Raw genomic sequence first — 18358 nt, forward strand, 5'->3', positions numbered from 1 at the left:
TGTCAGTACCCCACAATAAAAAGTCGCATAACGTGACATCCGTATAACGTTCAATTTCAATCACTACCCAAGAATAGGCATAAAAGAACAACTCAAAGTATGTGTAGCGGCTTTAGAATGGCTGCTGGTGATTTGGAAGAAGACAGACACAGCAATACCCGAATTCTGCCGTTTATTCTACAAAAGCGTCATCCACTTTTTTCTACAAGACAAGCAGTAAAGGGCAGTCAGCACATGTAACGTCAGGCGCTCTCTGTCTCCTGCAAAAGGGTCCTCCAGCTTTTGCCAGGAGCCTGCTGTGCGTCACATGTGCATCCTCTGGGTGTTACATTAATTAAAGCCCCCCCCGCTACAACAGACAAATAGGAACTATATACAACAGCTACAATGATTACATTCACATTAAACAAAATTTAGAATATATAAAACAGAAGAATTTCAGTATAAAAAAATATAGTTTTGAGAATGTTCACAATAAAACAAACTAACTCAGCCACATATGCAAATCTGACCGCAGATCCAGAAAATAAATTAGCAGTGCATATTTTACCAGAGCGCTGACTTTTGTCTCCTCTGTCAGATGGGCTTACTCTACGAGTAGAATTCAACTGCAATTTGATTCTGACATTAAAATACAATTTTCTGAGAAGGAGAACTAAAGCTCTTCATTCACACAAAATCTATATGATATCAGCGTCTCTTAGAAACTAAAGAAATAAAGTGCCACTGATAACTGGCAAAATCTTAAGCTAAAAGGGAGTATTGTAAGGAACACCAAGAAGGAAAGATCGAGACAGACACCGAATGGAAGCTAACGGAGGCGTTTATTCCACATAAGATAATTTGCAGCAGTCTTTGCTGACTCGCAAAGGCCCCGTCAAAATAACGGCAGGTGATTCCACTACCGCAATGTTCCCGATCGTCGTCTGGCGTCTAGTGTTCTTTTTCCCAGTAACCCCCGATGTTATTTCTAAGGCGTGTTTATAATGCCGTGGGAGTCTCCGCTTGTCTTCTTGCGCTTTCTCGTACTTGTAGTGTATAACGAGACAGTTCAAGTTCCCGTATAACAACTGTGAATACACTGTCAATGAACATTATAGAGCGACAATGCTGACAATTACATTGCTGTAACAAATAAGTAAATAAATAATTTAATTGATTAATTAAAGATCACAAACAAGTGTATGACACGTTATAATTTCTTCTCCAAAGCAGCTTTAAGGAGGAGTTTTGTTTTCAACACGTTATTATAACGATAATTAACAAAAAAAAAAGTTGTGTTTTATTGCATTCTGGTCCCTATTTCTCTTCATTTATTTGGTATTTCTTTTATAATGTCATTCCCAAACCGTCTTTTTCACACATCCCCTCATTTAAAATACTCGTAATTGTCACGTTTCTCCTCTCCTTTTCTTCCCTGATGTTTCCTGATTTCCCTCATTAAATTAACAGACACATCGCCCCGCAGAGCGGTCACTTCTATGCGGTCTTCGTTTGGACGGATCAGTCCGATGCCGTGACGTGCTGATTGGTCAATAAAGCCGCACGAGCTGAAGGAGTGCCGCCGATTTCCCGCGCTCCATTCTCGCGCCTTCACACTAACGAGCCACCTGCGCGCGTCGACGATAATTTAAACCCGCGCGCGCTCTCTTGTTCGTGTCGTGTTCCCGTTTGGTGTATTCACAGTATGGCGCGTTTGGATTGCTGGTGTCTTTTCTGGCTGGCCGTTTGTGTGTCGGGCGCTCAGTTTGTCTTTGCGGCGTCAGGCGATCTGACTTTGAAATGCGACGAAGACAAGGCTATGACGTTGTCATTTGATGGCTCTCCAACCATTTTTCTCCAGAGTGAGTGTGGTGTGTCTTGGATCACTGGGACTTGCTGGTGCCTGCGTCTTCAAGTAACTGGCACCCTTTTTTGTTTTTGGCAGAGACGATTGGCGGACTGGTGAAGGTGACTAAAGATCTCCCAGGAATCGTCCTCCGTGTGAAGTCTGGTCGCACCACACTAACGGTGCCCTTTTCTTCCCAGTACGGTTACGTGGCTGACCAGGTGAGTAGCACAAACACTTTGGCCGTTTGGTCAGTTTTTAATGAAGCTGTTTATCTTGTATTGTGGTTTGATCCTCTCCTTTGTCTCTTTAGCATTCCCAGTATGCCATGCTCCTTGCCTTCGGACGTCCGTCTAATTTGAGGATGTTCACATGCCCTAAACCAGGTATGCTTCTCTTCAGGGTTGGCACCCTGAGCTTCTCTCCCATCTTCTAAATTGGCTTTTTGACCATCGCAGCTCGCAGATCTGGGAGTGTTGCTGACAGATGCACCGTGGCAGCCAGTGAGCAGCTCCCCTGTGGAGGGTCTTCATCCATCACTCAAGTGGACTGTGAAGCCAACAACTGTTGCTATGATTCAAGCAGCAGCACCAGTCCATGCTACTATGCCAATGATGGTGAGTGGCTGGGGTGGGGGGTGTGAGTGAGCAAAGGTGGTTGCTAATGGATATACATGCTGCTTTGCTTTGGCCAGTGACTGTGCAGTGCACCCTGGATGGCCAGTTTGTGGTGGTGGTGTCGGAGAATGTGACCCTTCCTCCCCTGGATCTTGGGTCCATCCAGTTGGTGGACAGCAGTTCCCCCAGCTGCAGCCCTGTGACCAGCCTGTCCAGCTTTGTCATGTACCAGTTTCCAGTTAGTTCCTGTGGCAGCACAGTTCAGGTGAGACTCCATCTGGGGAATGTCTAGTAGCAGCAGGCTCTTCAGCTGTATGGAAGTGCCGAGTGAGAAGTTGTGTTTTTGGCCTAACAATTTGTAGTGTGAAGTAAAGCAGTCAAGGTTTTACAAATACTGGTTTAGGCTGATACAAGTAATTCTAGACTAAGTGTGTTTTGGCCTTTGAGCAAAGTACAAGAGGCTGCAGGTGTTCTGGAAATGTAAGACTAAAATCACTGCTGTCCAATGAAGTTACTGGAAGTTTGATGTCTGATTCAGGTGGCTGGTGGCAATGTGACTTACCAGAACACCATGTCTGCTGCCATCACTGTGAGGAGTGGTCCAGAGGGCTCCATCACCAGGGACAGTATCTACAAGTAAGGCATCTGAACCTGCTTCCTCTAACCCTAAATGTGCTCTACCTGCTATGATGTGGTGTTTCTCTCCTCAGGTTGTTCTTCCAGTGCACCTACTCGGGAAGCCAGGATGTGCAAGTGGAGGCTGAGGTGTATACTGTGGCGCCACCTCTTCCTGTAGTAGAGCAAGGGCCATTTGACCTGGAATTGGTCATTGCAACAGGTACTGTAGGGGGTGGGGTCCCTGTTGGCTTTACAAGCTGATCATTCTCTAGGACTTGGCTCTTTGTGTTATGAAGATCATGTGGTAATTAAGTCTCTCCATGGGCAGACTCCTCTTATGCATCCTACTATGTGGATGCTGACTACCCAGTGACCAAAACTCTGAGGGATCCTGTGGCTGTGGAAGTGCACATCGTGAACAGGACTGACCCTAATCTGGTTCTGACTCTTGGGGACTGCTGGGTCACCCCAGGACCTTCTGCTTCCAGCCAGCCCCAGTGGAGCCTTCTGGTGAATGGGTAAGTGATCTTCCCCCGTGTGAGGTTTGGGAGGAGGGTTTGGCTGGTCAGTGCTAACTTGATGGTATGCTTGTACCAGGTGCCCATACACAGGGGACAACTATTTGACCAGCTTAGTGACTGTGGACAGCACATCTGGAGTGGCCTACCCAAGTCATTACAAGAGATTTGTGTTTGAGATGTTTGCTTTTGTGGATCCTGTAGCTCAGCAAGCCTTGGCTGAAAAGGTGGGAGTCCTATATCTTGTGTTGCTTTTTGGTCTCTTTGGCCTTGGCTGATACTCTGTAGTTGGCTACAATTTTGGAGATGTGTATCCTTTAGGCATTATCATTGGCTAGTTTTCTCTGACTCCTGCCAAGTGTTTTTTTTTTTTTTTTCTCCTTTCTCCCCCTCCTAGATCTTCATCTACTGTGTCGCTGCTGCCTGTTATCCCTCTGACACAGACCCCTGTACTCAGAGCTGTCCTGCAAGAAGTGAGTAGCCCATTGTGATGCTGGCTTTCAAGAACATGGCTTGCATGTTTCTAATGCAGTGTGACGAGTGGGATATGAAGATGGCTGGAGATGTGGGGGGAGTCATTGGCTGCCATCTAAGGGGGCTCATTTTCTGTCTGAAGCTAAACCTTACCCCATCTGATTTCAGGATCTGGCAGAGCTGCAGATAAGATGGCACAACACACTTTGTCCAGGAAGCCTGTGCTCCTTCACAGTGGTCCTGTTGTGGTGAAGGCTGATGGTGTGCAGACATCCAGGCTGGAGCAGAAAGGTATGCAATGTTGGTCCTAACTCTGGATTAGTGATCTATGCCACTCATGAGTTTAGCTGATCCTTTGTCTTCATCCTTCACTGTATGGCTTGGAGAGTAAATGTCCTTTGTCTTCCTCCCACAGCCTCTCTTCCCACTGGATACCTGGTGCTGGGAGCTGCAGCTGCCATGTTGATGATGGTCCTGGTTTTGGCTGTAATTGCTGTGAGGAGGTTGAACAGGCAAAATGTGAATCTGAAATTTTAATAAAAGGCTCTACATGAATTTTTGTAGTTTGACTTCATGTCTAAATTGAGTATAAAGTTCCATGTGGTTGTCTTAAGTGTGAGATTCTAATTTTTGCTTTTTGTGCAATTGGTCCTGGATTGTGATCTGCATATCTGAGCCAGAAATCCTCCACTTTTTGAGGTGTGAGCAAGAACCTAACCCATGGGTTAGAGTACAATGGGTACCCATTTCATGGCACCCTTTTATTTAAAGGCTATGGTCTAAGATGTGATTGGTTAATAACCTTACAAGGTGAAAGGAGTATTAAACCCGTTGACTCCACTCCTGCATTAGACTTCATGGTGGTTGGTTCCGTCAATACAGTTGGCTCCCCATCTCTTCCAGGGTATCATCGTTTTTACATTCCTGTTTGCTTTGCCTTTCTCCTTCAATTGGGTGTGCCTACCGCCTGTTGCTCATCAAGCTACTCCTCCCATGTGGACCATCTACTTGTAAACTTGCACTTCTCCCTAATACAACACACACTCCTCTGTGCTTTTCTTGGATCCTTCTAATTTCCCTCTTCATAGCTGACCACTTCTTGCTCATTCCATCTGTTTTAGTCTTGTGGAGCGAGTTAAAGGGTTGGAGTGTCGGCTTGCACGTGACCATTTTACAGGCCAGGAACTTTAATGTATCTGACACGCCAGCTTGACCTTGGTGGGGTCAATGCAACATGCTGGAGCTTTCAGCTCATTCAATATTTTGAGGGGGATTGATTCACTTATAAAAATGACATCCATGAATCAGAATGAAAATGTAACCTTGTGGCTGTTCTAAAGATCAAATTATGTGTTCAGTGGTGGGCCCTTGCTACCTCTCCTCACTACAGTTCTGGCAAAAAGTTTGGAGAATGAACAAAGTGTTTTTCCCAAAATGGGCTGCTCCTGTGGTTTTAGATCTTGTCCGATGTGCTTCAAAGGCTTTTATTGAGAATTCCATAAATTTTATGCACAGGGTCCATATTTGCATTGTTGGCCCTTTCAAGACCTTGGCAATTTGCCCTGGCAGGCTGTCAACTTCAGGGCACAATCCTGACGGATGTGCATATGACCCCCCCCCCCCCCCCCCCCCCCCCCCCCCCCCCCCCCCCCCCCCCCCCCCCCCCCCTAAATTCTTGCAGAATTGGCATTAGTTGGTTTTTGTTAGCCTGCCACCTCTTGAGGATTGACCACACATTCTCAATGGGGAGGTTCCTGGCCATGGACCCCAAATTTTGTTCACTAAGCCACTTGTCACTTTTGCCTTATGGCCTGGTGCTCCATCTTGCTGGATTGTTCGTTGTTGGACAACAAACTGTTCTTGGTTTGGAGAAGTTGCACTCGGAGGATGTTTTGGTTCCATTCATTATTCACAGCTGTGTTAGGCCAAATTGTGAGTGAGCAGCAACCCCATGTGACGCAAGTGGTCTCGGGATGCTTTGTTGGCCTGATACAGGACTGATGGTTGCGCCACTCTCCCTCTTCTCCTCCTCCTCCCCCCCCCCCCCCAAATTGGAAAGGGGATTAATCAGACAATGACTTGACCTCCACAGTCCAATCCCCGAGTATCTGTTTTTCTTGGCTTCTTTGTTGCCCTTCTTGACATCCACCAGGCCATCCTCCTAATGTGTTTGCCTCACTCACACCTGCCTTCTGCCATTCCTGAACAAGCTCTGCACTAGTGGTGCCCCCTGACCCAGGAATAAAGAATGGGACCAAAGCATTCTCCAGGAGCAACTTCTCCAGAACATCCAAGTTGAGTGTGTTGACCAACAATGAACAATCCAGCATGATGGCACACTGGGCCATAAGGCAAAAGTGACAACTAAGTGGATCGGGGGGGGGGGGGGGGGGGTTTGGGGTGCAAGACCAGGAATCTTCCCCATTGAGAACTTGTGATCAATCCTCGAGGGGGGGTGGACAAAAAAAAACACACACAGCAATTCTGATCCTGCAAGAATATGGGGCCATCAGTCAGGATTGGGCCCAGAAGTTGGTTGACAGACAGGCCTGCCAGGGTGAATTGCAGAGGTCTTGAGAAACAAGGGCCAACCATGCAGATATGGACTCTGTGCATAAACTTCATCATTGTCATCAAAAGCCTTTGAAACTTCTGAACTGCTTGTCATTCTACTTCAGTATACCAGAGAAACATCTGACACAAAGATCTAACACTGAAGCAGCAGACTTTGTGAAAACCAACACTTGGCTCATTCTCAAAACTGTTTGCCATGACTGTAGAGCTCTATTGTCCAGTCCGATGATTTTTAAAAATTAAAACATTTTAAATCATTTCTTAAAAAAATAATTCTGTTTTTGGGATTAGAATTTCTACCAAAACCACACCAGGCATTTCATCAGGTACATTAAGGCCAGTAATCCACAAATTCGCTTAAGCCGCACAAAAAGCTTGGATCACAATTTTTTGACACTATGGATCATAACGTGGCCTCTCAAACACTCGAGACCGGTGTTGACAGCGGTCTCATTTTGGCGTTTCGAATGTCCGTGATTGACATGCTATGCACTATCGCGGATTAAATATTTAAATGCTGGTTTATAACTTAAAAGAGGTATTTATAGAAGATTAGTCTTTTATCAATAAAATAACTTACAATGAAATTCAAATATTAATCTGTTTTATCCACGCTGAGTGTCAGCGTTGTGGAGGCCGCCATTGTAACCGATTCACACCTTACAATGCTACAAAGTTAATCCGCGGTAAATCCGCAAAAAATCGACTCGTATTTAATGTATTATTTTTAATTCTATAATCACATAAAACTTGAAATTGTATACATTTGAGTCACAAACCCAGCGTAAATCACTTCAGTTTCTGAATCTATAGCGAGCACGTCATATTTGCTTTAAAAAATTTTATGCCATGAGTAATACACATAAACACGCTTTACATGATGATCAGCAAAAGATGGATGTCATCGAAAGAATACGAAACGGCGAAACTCGCATTAAAGTAAGCAGAGTTAGGGGTACCTGAGTCAACACTATACGTGGATGGATCAAAGATGAAAACAAATTAAGAACATTTCTTGTTGAGCTTGATGAAGGTGGTTTAAGACGCAAGAGAGCCAGAACAGCAAAAGATCCAGAATTAGACAAAGCAACTTTTAATGCATTTTGTGAGGCTAGAAACAATGGTATCCCTATTTCATTGTTTATTGTAATTTATGCATTATCAAAAAAAATTTAAGCCGCGGTTAAGCAATTTGGACCCCAATCACCGCGGCTTAATGGCCCTACACTGTATTAAAGCACTTTAAAAAAATAAATTGCAAATATTTCATCGAAGTTAGCCGAACACATGCAAAGCTTATGGAAGTAAAAATGATAGGATACCGCAACAGCGCACGAGTATCATACCTCTGTTAGTTGTATCATGGGTTATTCTCATCTCTCTTATGTAGGGGGCGCAGAATTATTCCAGGTAGAAAAGGGGGGCCGCAAAATACAAAAGTTTGAGAACCGCTGACTTACATGTAGAAAGGACGGCCCTTGGGTGTGTGGCAACTGTTAGCATTTGACTCTGATGATTGCATATATCGCGGAACTGACCTCTCTGTACTTTTCTTTCCTCTGCATGTCCCGGATTACAAAACAAACACCACCGATGCACCCAAAAATGGACACTGACAAGATCGAAAAAAAAAAAAAAAAACGCGGTCACTGATTACAAGGGCAAGAAGGCGTGGGAATGAATATAAATAATAGGAATAATGTTGCATCCGTGCCACAATGTTTTCTGAAATGTACCATACATGTCATAAAATGAGTTATTCCAAATATCACATATACAGTGGGTACGGAAAGTATTCAGACCCCTTTCAATTTTTCACTCTTTGTTATATTGCAGCCATTTGCTAAAATCCATCCATCCATCCATCCATCCATTGTCTCCCGCTTATCCGAGGTCGGGTCGCGGGGGCAGCAGCTTGAGCAGAGATGCCCAGACTTCCCTCTCCCCGGCCACTTCTTCTAGCTCTTCCGGGAGAATACCAAGGCGTTCCCAGGCCAGGCGAGAGACATAGTCCCTCCAACGTGTCCTGGGTCTTCCCCAGGGCCTCCTCCCGGTTGGACGTGCCCGGAACACCTCACCAGGGAGGCGTCCAGGAGGCATCCTGATCAGATGCCCAAGCCACCTCATCTGACTCCTCTCGATGCGGAGGAGCAGCTGCTCTACTCTGAGCCCCTCCCGGATGACTGAGCTTCTCACCCTATCTTTAAGGGAGAGCCCAGACATCCTGCGGAGGAAACTCATTTCAGCCGCTTGTATTCGCGATCTCGTTCTTTCGGTCACTACCCATAGTGACCATAGGTGAGGGTAGGAACATAGATTGACTGGTAAATTGAGAGCTTCGCCTTGCGGCTCAGCTCCTTTTTCACCACGACAGACCGATGCAGCGCCCGCATTACTGCGGATGCCGCACCGATCCGCCTGTCGATCTCACGCTCCATTCTTCCCTCACTCGTGAACAAGACCCTGAGATACTTGAACTCCTCCACTTGAGGCAGGATCTCGCTACCAACCCTGATCATTTAAATTTATTTTTTTCCTCAATAATGTACACACAGCACCCCATACTGACAGACAAAAAAAAGAATTTTTGAAATTGTTGCAGATTTATTAAAAAAGAAAAACTGAAATATCACCTGGTCCTAAATATTCAGACCCTTTGCTCAGTATTTAGTAGAAGCGCCCTTTTGAGCTAATACAGCCAGGAGTCTTCTTGGGAAAGATGCAACAAGTTTTTCACACCTGGATTTGGGGATCCTCTGCCATTCCTCCTTGCAGATCCTCTCCAGTTCTGTCAGGTTGGATGGTAAACGTTGGTGGACAACCATTTTTAGGTCTCTCTAGAGATGCTCAATTGGGTTTAAGTCAGGGCTCTGGCTGGGCCATTCAAGAACAGTCACAGAGTTGTTGTGAAGCCACTCCTTCGTTATTTTAGCTGTGTGCTTAGGGTCATTGTCTTGTTGGAAGGTAAACCTTTGGCCCAGTCTGAGGTCCTTAGCACTCTGGAGAAGGTTTTTGTCCAGGATATCCCTGTACTTGGCCGCATTCATCTTTCCCTCGATTGCAACCAGTCGTCCTGTCCCTGCAGCTGAAAAACACCCCCACAACATGATGCTGCCACCGCCATGCTTCACTGTGGGGACTGTATTGGACAAGTGATGAGCAGTGTCTGGTTGTCTCCACACATACCGCTTAGAATTAAGGTCAAAAAGTTCTATCTTGGTCTCATCAGACCAGAGAATCTTATTTCTCACCATCTCAGAGTCCTTCAGGTGTCTTTAAGCAAACTCCATGCGGGCTGTCATGTGTCTTGCACTGAGGAGAGGCTTCCGACAGGCCACTCTGCCATAAAGCCCTGACTGGTGGAGGGCTGCAGTGATGGTTGACTTTCTACAACTTTTCTCCCATCTCCTGACTGCATCTCTGGAGCTCAGCCAAAGTGATCTTTGGGTTCTTCTTTACCTCTCTCACCAAGGCTCTTCTCCCCCGGTAGCTCAGCTTGGCCGGACGGCCAGCTCTAGGAAGGGTTCTGGTCGTCCCAAACGTCTTCCATTTAAGGATTATGGAGGCCACTGTGCTCTTGGGAACCTTAAGTGCAGCAGAAATTTTTTTGTAACCTTGGCCAGATCTGTGCCTTGCCACAATTCTGTCTCTGAGCTCTTCAGGCAGTTCCTTTGACCTCATGATTCTCATTTCCTCTGACATGCATTGTGAGCTGTAAGGTCTTCTTTAGACAGGTGTGTGGCTTTCCTAATCAAGTCCAATCAGTATAATCAAACACAGCTGGACTCAAATGAAGGGGATCTCAAGGATGATCAGAAGAAATGGAAAGCACCGGAGTTAAATATATGAGTGTTACAGCAAAGGGTCTGAATACTTAGGACCATGTGATATTTCAGTTTTTCTTTTTTAATAAATCTGCAACAATTTCAAAAATTCTTTTTTTTGTCTGTCAATATGGGGTGCTGTGTGTACATTAATGAGGGAAAAAATTAATTTAAATGATTTTAGCAAATGGCTGCAATATAACAAAGAGTGAAAAATTGAAGGGGGTCTGAATACTTTCCGTACTCACTGTACCTTTATCTCTGTTTTTTTTTTTGACATCATGGACCATAAGGTGCATACTAATTCAGCGTGAGCAGGGACACTCAATAAAACTGAACAAAAAAAAAAATTTAAGCAACAGTGAGATACAAAGAAGGCCGATTCACCAGCGTTTGTGTGTCAGCTTTTATTCCTCCAGATCAGAGAATTTCCAGTTCCATTGTCTCAAAACACCACTCACATCCACAGTTATTCCCAGTTTCAGATAAGCAGTAACAGCATCAGACCCCCCTTTTTGTATCGTGATCGTGACTGAGAGAATAAAAGTGAAAAAACAAATTGCTAATTTTTACAAGTACTATAAATTTACACCAGCTGTTACAGACACAAATCAAATGTATGTTTTTATTGTATAAAATTAACAATAAGAGCAGCTCACTACTCTAAATGGTAAATTTGCGGGGGAGCCGGTTTTCGAACTCATGACCTCCAGATTATACAGTGCATCCGGAAAATATTCCCAGCGCATCACTGTGTCCACATTTTGTTATGTTACAGCCTTATTCTAAAATTGATTAAATTCTTTTTTTTCCTCAGAATTCTACACACAACACCCCATAATGACAATGTGAAAAAAGTTTACTTGAGATTTTTGCAAATTTATTAAAAATAAACAAATTGAGAAAGCACATGTACATAAGTATTCACAGCCTTTGCCATGAATCTCAAAATTGAGCTCAGGTGCATCCTGTTTCCCCTGATCATCCTTGAGATGTTTCTGCAGCTTCATTGGAGTCCACCTGTGGTAAATTCAGTTGACTGGACATGATTTGGAAAGGCACACACCTGTCTATAGAAGGTCCCACAGTTGACAGTTCATGTCAGAGCACAAACCAAGCATGAAGTCAAAGGAATTGTCTGTAGACCTCCGAGACAGGATTGTCTCGAGACACAAATCTGGGGAACGTTACAAAAAAATATCTGCTGCTTTGAAGGTTCCAACGAGCACAGTGGCCTCCATCATCCGTAAGTGGAAGAAGTTCAAAACCACCAGGACTCTTCCTAGAGCTGGCCGGCCATCTAAACTGAGCGATCGGGGGAGAAGGGCCTTAGTCAGGGAGGTGACCAAGAACCCAATGGTCACTCTGTCAGAGCTCCAGAGGTCCTCTGTGGACAGAGGAGAACCTTCCAGAAGGACAACCATCTCTGTAGCAATCCACCAATCAGGCCTGTATGGTAGAGTGGCCATACGGAAGCCACTCCTTAGTAAAAGGCACATGGCAGCCCACCTGGAGTTTGCCAAAAGGCACCTGAAGGACTCTCAGACCATGAGAAGGAAAATTCTCTGGTCTGATGAAACAAAGATTGAACTCTTTGGTGTGAATGCCAAGCGTCACGTTTGGAGGAAACCAGGCACCGCTCATTACCAGGCCAATACCATCCCTACAGTGAAGCATGGTGGTGGAAGCATCATGCTGTGGGGATGTTTTTCAGCGGCAGGGACTGGGAGACTAGTCAGGATAAAAGGGAAGATGACTGCAGCAATGTACAGTCATCCTGGATGAAAACCTGCTCCAGAGCGCTCTTGATCTCATACTGGGACGACAGTTCATCTTTCAGCAGGACAACGACCCTAAGCACACAGCCAAGATATCAAAGGAGTGGCTTCAGGACAACTCTGTGAATGTCCTTGAGTGGCCCAGCCAGAGCCCAGACTTGAATCTGATTGAACATCTCTGGAGAGATCTTAAAATGGCTGTGCACCGACGCTTCCCATCCAACCTGATGGAGCTTGAGAGGTGCTGCAAAGAGGAATGGGCAAAACTGGCCAAGGAATGGTGTGCCAAGCTTGTGGCATCATATTCAAAAAGACTTGAGGCTGGAATTGCTGCCAAAGGTGCATCGACAAAGTATAGAGCAAAGGCTGTGAATACTTATGGACATGGGATTTCTCAGTTTTTTATTTTTAATAAACTTGCAAAAACCTCAAGTAAACTTTTTTCACATTGTCATTATGGGGTGTTGTGTGTAGAATTCTGAGGAAAAAAATGAATTTAATCCATTTTGGAATAAGGCTGTAACATAACAAAATGTGGAAAAAGTGATGCGCTGTGAATACTTTCTGGATGCACTGTAAGTTTGCAGATTTAACCACATCATCATCTATTGTACTTGCACCTTTTGTGAAAGTGTTTATTTGATATTTGGCCATCAGTCTTCACACATGATACAGTTCATGTCTACATTTTGTCATTACTAAAACATGAAAAATGTTTGTTTTAACAATGTGTTTCCATGGACTGTTGTAGACACAAAACACACATCAAATTTTTTCCCCTTACAATTCTGGGTAGCTCACTCCCAGATAATCAATGAAGGCAGGAACTGGGAGAACTTCTTACCCATTCTGAGGCAATGGGGTGGTGGTATAATAGGCTGCCTGCTGCTTGGGCTTATTGACACATTTACAAGACAAAAGACACTGACAAAGAGGTGCGAAGGGATTTAAGGTGGGCCGGAATTACAAGTTTTTATGTAGGCTCTGGTAATTCTAGTGTTAAAAAGAGGTAGGACATAAACCAACTGAGGAGGGCACAACACCAGATGTGCCACTCCATTTTCAATCATCTGCATCAGCTGGTACTCCCACGAGCAGTCCTGAAGTGACAAGAGTACAGCTTGGACCAGATGTTGTGCTGCACGCGGTCAGGTATGATCTCACCTTGCTGATGTGGCCACAAAGCAAATCTGCAAGTCTGATACAACATGGCCATTGAAGGACAGGTGGTCATCTGTCATCATAATGACTTGTCAGGTGTTGGGGACTATGAGTGGAGCTGAAATGTTGTGGTGAATAGACTGGAGGAGCTTGGACAACGAGGAGAGCCATGTGTGGTAGGTGGTGCTGGAGTTCCTTCTGTAGGTTGTAATACAACCAACACATGAAGCAGATGGTGTGTGATCCTCTAGGCAATGAGATTTATGCATCAGCCTAGCATTGCTTAAAAAAAAAAAAAAAAAATTGGACTGGACAATAGAGCTCTACGGTCATGACAGTTTCAAGAATGAGCCAAGTGTTGGTTTTCATAAAGTCTGCTGCTTCAGTGTTAGATCTTTGTGTCAGATGTTTCTTTGGTATACTGAAGTAGAACAAGCAGCAGTTCAGAAGTTTCAAAGGCTTTTGTTGACAATGACATGAAGTTTATGCACAGAGTCCATAACTGCAGGGTTGACCCTTCTTTCTTTCTCAAGACTTCTGCAATTCACCCTGGTAGGCTATCTGTCAACCAACTTCTTGGCCCAATCCTGACTGATGCTCCCTCCATTCTTGCAGGATCAGAATTGTTTTTTTTTTTGTCCACCCCCTCTTGAGGATTGATCACAAGTTCTCAATGGGGAGATTCCTGGCCATGGACCCCAAATTTTGTTCCAAGCCACTTAGCGGTCACTTTTGCCTTATGGCCTGGTGCTCCATCATGCTGGATTGTTCATTGTTGGTCGCCAAACTCTTAGATGTTCAGGAGAAGTTGCTGCTGGAGGATGCTTTGGTCCCATTCATTTATTCCTGGCTCAGGGGGCACCACCAGTGCAGAGCTTGTTCAGGAATTGCAGCAGGCAGGTGAGGGAGACAAATAGCATTGGGAGGATGGCCTGGTGGGTGTCAAGAAGGGCAACAAAAGCCAAGAAAAACCATCAGGGACAGACTGATATTCTGGGATTGGACTGCAGAGGTCAAGTCATTGTCTCGGATGAATCCCATTTGATTGGGGGAGAGGGGCGGTGGCTTGGGGAGAAAGAGGGAGAGAAAAAAAAAAAAAAAAAAAGTGGTGCTACCATCAGTCCTATGTCAGGCCAACAGTAAAGCACCAAGACCATTCAAGTCATGTGGGGTTGCTGCTCACTCACAATTTGGCCCAAGAACACAGCGGTGAATAACGAATGGGACCAAAAATCCTCCGAGTGCAACTTCTCCCAACTATCCAAGAACAGTTTGTTGACCAACAATGAACAATCCAGCAAGATAGTGGTCACTTTTGCCTTCTGGCCTGGTGCTCGAAGTGGCACAGGGAACAAAATTTGGGGTCCATGGCCAGGAAACTCCATTGAGAATGTGATCAATCCTCAAGAGGTGGTAGGCAGACAAACAAAAACCCCCAACCGATTCTGCAAGAATGGGGGAGCAGAACGTCAGGATTGCGCCCTGAAGTTGACAGCCTGCCCGGACAAATTGCAGAAAAGGGCGAACACGGTGCATAAAAACCCTTTATGGAATTCTCAATTAAAGCTTCTGAACTGCTTGTAATTCTACCAGAGAAACAGATCTAACCACAGGAGCATCACATTGTGAAAAACACTTGGGTCATTTTCCAAAACTTTTGGCCACTACTGTAGTGAGGAGAGGTAGAGCCCACCACTGATCACTGACACATCAGGACTTGATTTTTAGAACACCCACATGTGCAGTCTTGGATTCATGGAGATCCTTTTCCTAAGGATCCCCCCTCAAAAAAAAAAAAAATGGATGAATGTGAGCTGAAAGCTCTAAATGCGGCATGGACCCCACCAAGTTCAAACTGGTGCCTCAGATTCATTAAAGATCTTGGCCCATAAAAACAGTCCTATGCAAGCTGACACTTCAGCCTGATCCTTTCACTCCCTAAGACTTGGCAGAGATGGAATGAGCAAGGAAAGTGGTCAGCTATGAAGAGCAAGTTCACAAGACGACTATGGTCAACATGGGAGGAGTAGCAGGATGAGTGAGCAACAGGCAGTGGTGGGCACAACCAATTGAAGGAGACATTCCTGTTTGCTTTGCCTTTCCAGTTGCAAAACAAAGCCGATACCCTGGAAGAGATGGCGAGCCAACTGCATTAACAGAACCAACCACCATGAAATCTGATGCAGGTGGAGTCAAGATGGGGAACGAAACCCCCTCAGTTCATGGTTTAATAATGACATTAAAAGGTGAAATGAGTAACTAAGCACATGTTACAGGATAGCCTTTAAATTGCCATCAAAAGGAAAGGCATTGTACCCTAACCCATGGGTCAGAAGGTTCTTGCCGACACCTCAGAAAGTGGAGGATTGCTGGCTATGAGATAGCCAGATCACAATCAAGGACCAATTGCACAAAAAGCAAAAATTAGCATCTCGTACTTAGAATTCCATGTGGTTGTCTGATCTATTCCCCATTCAGGCATGAAGTCAATAAACTACAAAAATTCATGAAGAGCATTTTATTAAGATTTCAGATTCACATTTTGCCTATTCAACCTCCTCACAGCAACTACAGCCAAAACCAGGACCACCATCAACATGGCAGCTGCAGCTCCCAGCACCAGGTATCCAGTGGGAAGAGGGGCTGTGGGAGGAAGACAAAGGACATTTACTCTCCAAGCAACAGTGAAGGAGGAAGGCCAAGGATCAGCCAAACACCAGCAGCATTGATGACTAATCCAGAGTTACGGCCAACAAAGCATACCTTTCTGCTCCAGCCTTGATGTCTGCACACCATCAGCCTTCACCACAACAGGACCACTGTGAAGGAGCACAGGCTTCCTGGACAAAGTGTGTTGTGCCATCTTATCTGCAGCTCTGCCAGATCCTGAAATCAGATGGGGTAAGGTTTAGCTCTTCAGACAGATAGAGCCCCTTAGATGGCAGCCAAGGAGACTTCCCCACATGTCCAGCCATCATATCCCACTCTTCACACTGCATTAGCAACATGCAAGCCAGGTTTCTCAAAGCCAGCACCACAATGGGCTACTCACTTCTTGCAGGGCAGCTCTGAGTACAAGGGTCTGTGTCAGAGGGATAACAGGCAGCAGCAACACAGTAGATGAAGATCTAGAGGAACAAAAATAAAATGAGAAAACCACATCACTGGGCACGAGTCAGAAAAAAACTTACCAATGATAAATGCCCAAACTACACATCTCCAAATTGTAGCCCACTACAGAGTATATCAGCCAATGTCAAAAACCAAAAAGTAGCACAAGACACAGGACTCCCACCTTTTCAGCCAAGGCTTGCCGAGCTACAGGATCCACAAAAGCAAACATCTCAAACACAAATCTCTTGTAATGACTTGGGTAGGCCACTCCAGATGTGCTGTCCACAGTCACCAAGCTGGTCAAATAGTTGTCCCCCGTGTATGGGCACCTTGGGAACACAGACCCTCCAGTTAGTACTGACCAGCCAAACCCCCCCTCAACCTCACACTGGGGGTCACCTACCCATTCACTAGAAGGCTCCACTGGGGCTGGCTGGAAGCAGAAGGTCCAGGGGTGACCCAGCAGTCCCCAAGAGTCAGAACAAGGTTAGGGTCAGTCCTGTTCACGATGTGCACTTCCACAGCCACAGGATCCCTCAGAGTTTTGGTCACTGGGTAGTCAGCATCCACATAGTAGGATGCATAAGAGGAGTCTGCCCATGGAGAGACTTAATTACCACATGATCATCATAGCACATCAGCCAAATCACTCCAAGAATGATCAGCCTGTCAAGCCAACAGGGACCCCACACCCTAGAGTACCTGTTGCAATGACCAACTCCAGGTCAAATGGCCCTTGCTCTACTACTGGAAGAGGTGGTGCCACAGTATACACCTCAGCCTCCACTTGCACATCCTGGCTTCCCGAGTAGGTGCACTGGAAGAACAACCTGAGGAGAGAAACACCACATCATAGCAGGTAGAGCACATTTAGGGTTAGAGGAAGCAGGTTCAGAAGCCTTACTTGTAGACACTGTCCCTGGTGATGGAGCCCTCTGGACCACTGCTCACAGTGATGGCAGCAGACATGGTGTTCTGGTAAGTCACATTACCACCAGCCATCTGAAATGGACATCAACTTCTAATAATTTCATTGGACACCAGTGATGCAAGTCTTACCTTTCCAAGACACCAGCAGCCACTCTTGTACTTTGCTCAAGGGCCAAACACACTTCATCTAGAATTACTAGTATCAACCAAAACCAGTACTTTTAAAAACCTTTACCGCTTTTCACCACCAACTACAAATGGTTAAGCCAAAAACACTTCAGCAGGGAGCGCTTTAGCTGTTCAGAAGTGCCGAGTGGAGTCTCACCTGAACTGTGCTGCCACAGGCACCAACTGGAAACTGGTACATGACAAAGCTGGACAAGCTGGTCACAGGGCTGCAACTGGGAGAACTGCTGTCCACCAACAAGATGGATGCAAGATCCAGGGGAGGAAGGGTCACATTCTCAGACACCACCACCACAAACTGGCCATCCAGGGTGCACTGCACAGTCACTGGCCAAAGCAAACAAGCATGAATATCCATTAGCAACCACCTTTGGTCACTCACCCTCCCCCCAAAAAAAAAAACTCACCATCATTGGCATAGTAGCATGGACTGGTGCTGCTGCTTGAATCGTAGCAACAGTTGCTGGCTTCACAGTCCACTTGAGTGATGGATGAAGACCCTCCACAGGTGAGCTTCTCACTGGCTGCCACAGTGCATCTGTCAGCAACACTCCCAGATCTGCGAGCTGCGATGGTCAAAAAGCCAATTTAGAAAATGGGAGAGACACTCAGGGTGCCAACCCTGAAGAGAAGCATACCTGGTTTAGGGCATGTGAACATCCTCAAATTAGACGGACGTCCGAAGGCAAGGAGCATGGCATACTGGGAATGCTAAAGAGACAAAGGAGAGGATCAA

The 18358-nt window shown here is 45.5% G+C and overlaps 3 protein-coding genes across 12 annotated transcripts in view; 1 reads left to right on the plus strand and 2 right to left on the minus strand.

Annotated features, from left to right (window-relative positions):
• LOC114641741 (zona pellucida sperm-binding protein 4-like) overlaps positions 1–18358 on the plus strand; it is a 271334-nt gene that overhangs the window by 76041 nt on the left and 176935 nt on the right. For 3 of the 10 annotated variants that reach the window (XM_051927438.1, XM_051927440.1, XM_051927434.1), the window contains exons 11-12: positions 4224–4346; positions 4471–4610. The exons of 4 other annotated variants lie outside the window; for them this stretch is intronic. In XM_051927438.1, coding sequence (XP_051783398.1) covers positions 4224–4346; positions 4471–4592 — 245 coding nt within the window. In that variant the 3' untranslated portion in view covers positions 4593–4610. Of the gene's footprint in view, positions 1–3978; positions 4055–4223; positions 4347–4470; positions 4611–18358 lie in introns of those variants that run through there. 3 more of the 10 variants (XM_051927435.1, XM_051927436.1, XM_051927439.1) reach the window with 3 other exon arrangements.
• Positions 1–18358, minus strand: part of LOC114641726 (zona pellucida sperm-binding protein 4-like) — a 125860-nt gene that overhangs the window by 61385 nt on the left and 46117 nt on the right. Inside the window, exon 4 of the mRNA XM_051927621.1 lies at positions 18261–18333. Within this exon, the coding sequence (XP_051783581.1) occupies positions 18261–18333 (73 nt within the window). The remainder of the gene's footprint in view (positions 1–18260; positions 18334–18358) is intronic.
• The window catches only part of LOC114641736 (zona pellucida sperm-binding protein 4-like), a 90079-nt gene continuing 87616 nt past the window's right edge, over positions 15896–18358 (minus strand). Inside the window, exons 4-12 of the mRNA XM_051927545.1 lie at positions 18030–18188; positions 17762–17949; positions 17411–17508; positions 17209–17336; positions 16910–17099; positions 16688–16835; positions 16445–16520; positions 16156–16278; positions 15896–16035 (exon numbers count right to left, since the gene is read on the minus strand). Coding sequence (XP_051783505.1) covers positions 15914–16035; positions 16156–16278; positions 16445–16520; positions 16688–16835; positions 16910–17099; positions 17209–17336; positions 17411–17508; positions 17762–17949; positions 18030–18188 — 1232 coding nt within the window. The 3' untranslated portion in view covers positions 15896–15913. The remainder of the gene's footprint in view (positions 16036–16155; positions 16279–16444; positions 16521–16687; positions 16836–16909; positions 17100–17208; positions 17337–17410; positions 17509–17761; positions 17950–18029; positions 18189–18358) is intronic.

This window comes from Erpetoichthys calabaricus, chromosome 5 (assembly GCF_900747795.2).
Source record: "Erpetoichthys calabaricus chromosome 5, fErpCal1.3, whole genome shotgun sequence".
NCBI classification, from domain to species: domain Eukaryota; kingdom Metazoa; phylum Chordata; class Cladistia; order Polypteriformes; family Polypteridae; genus Erpetoichthys; species Erpetoichthys calabaricus.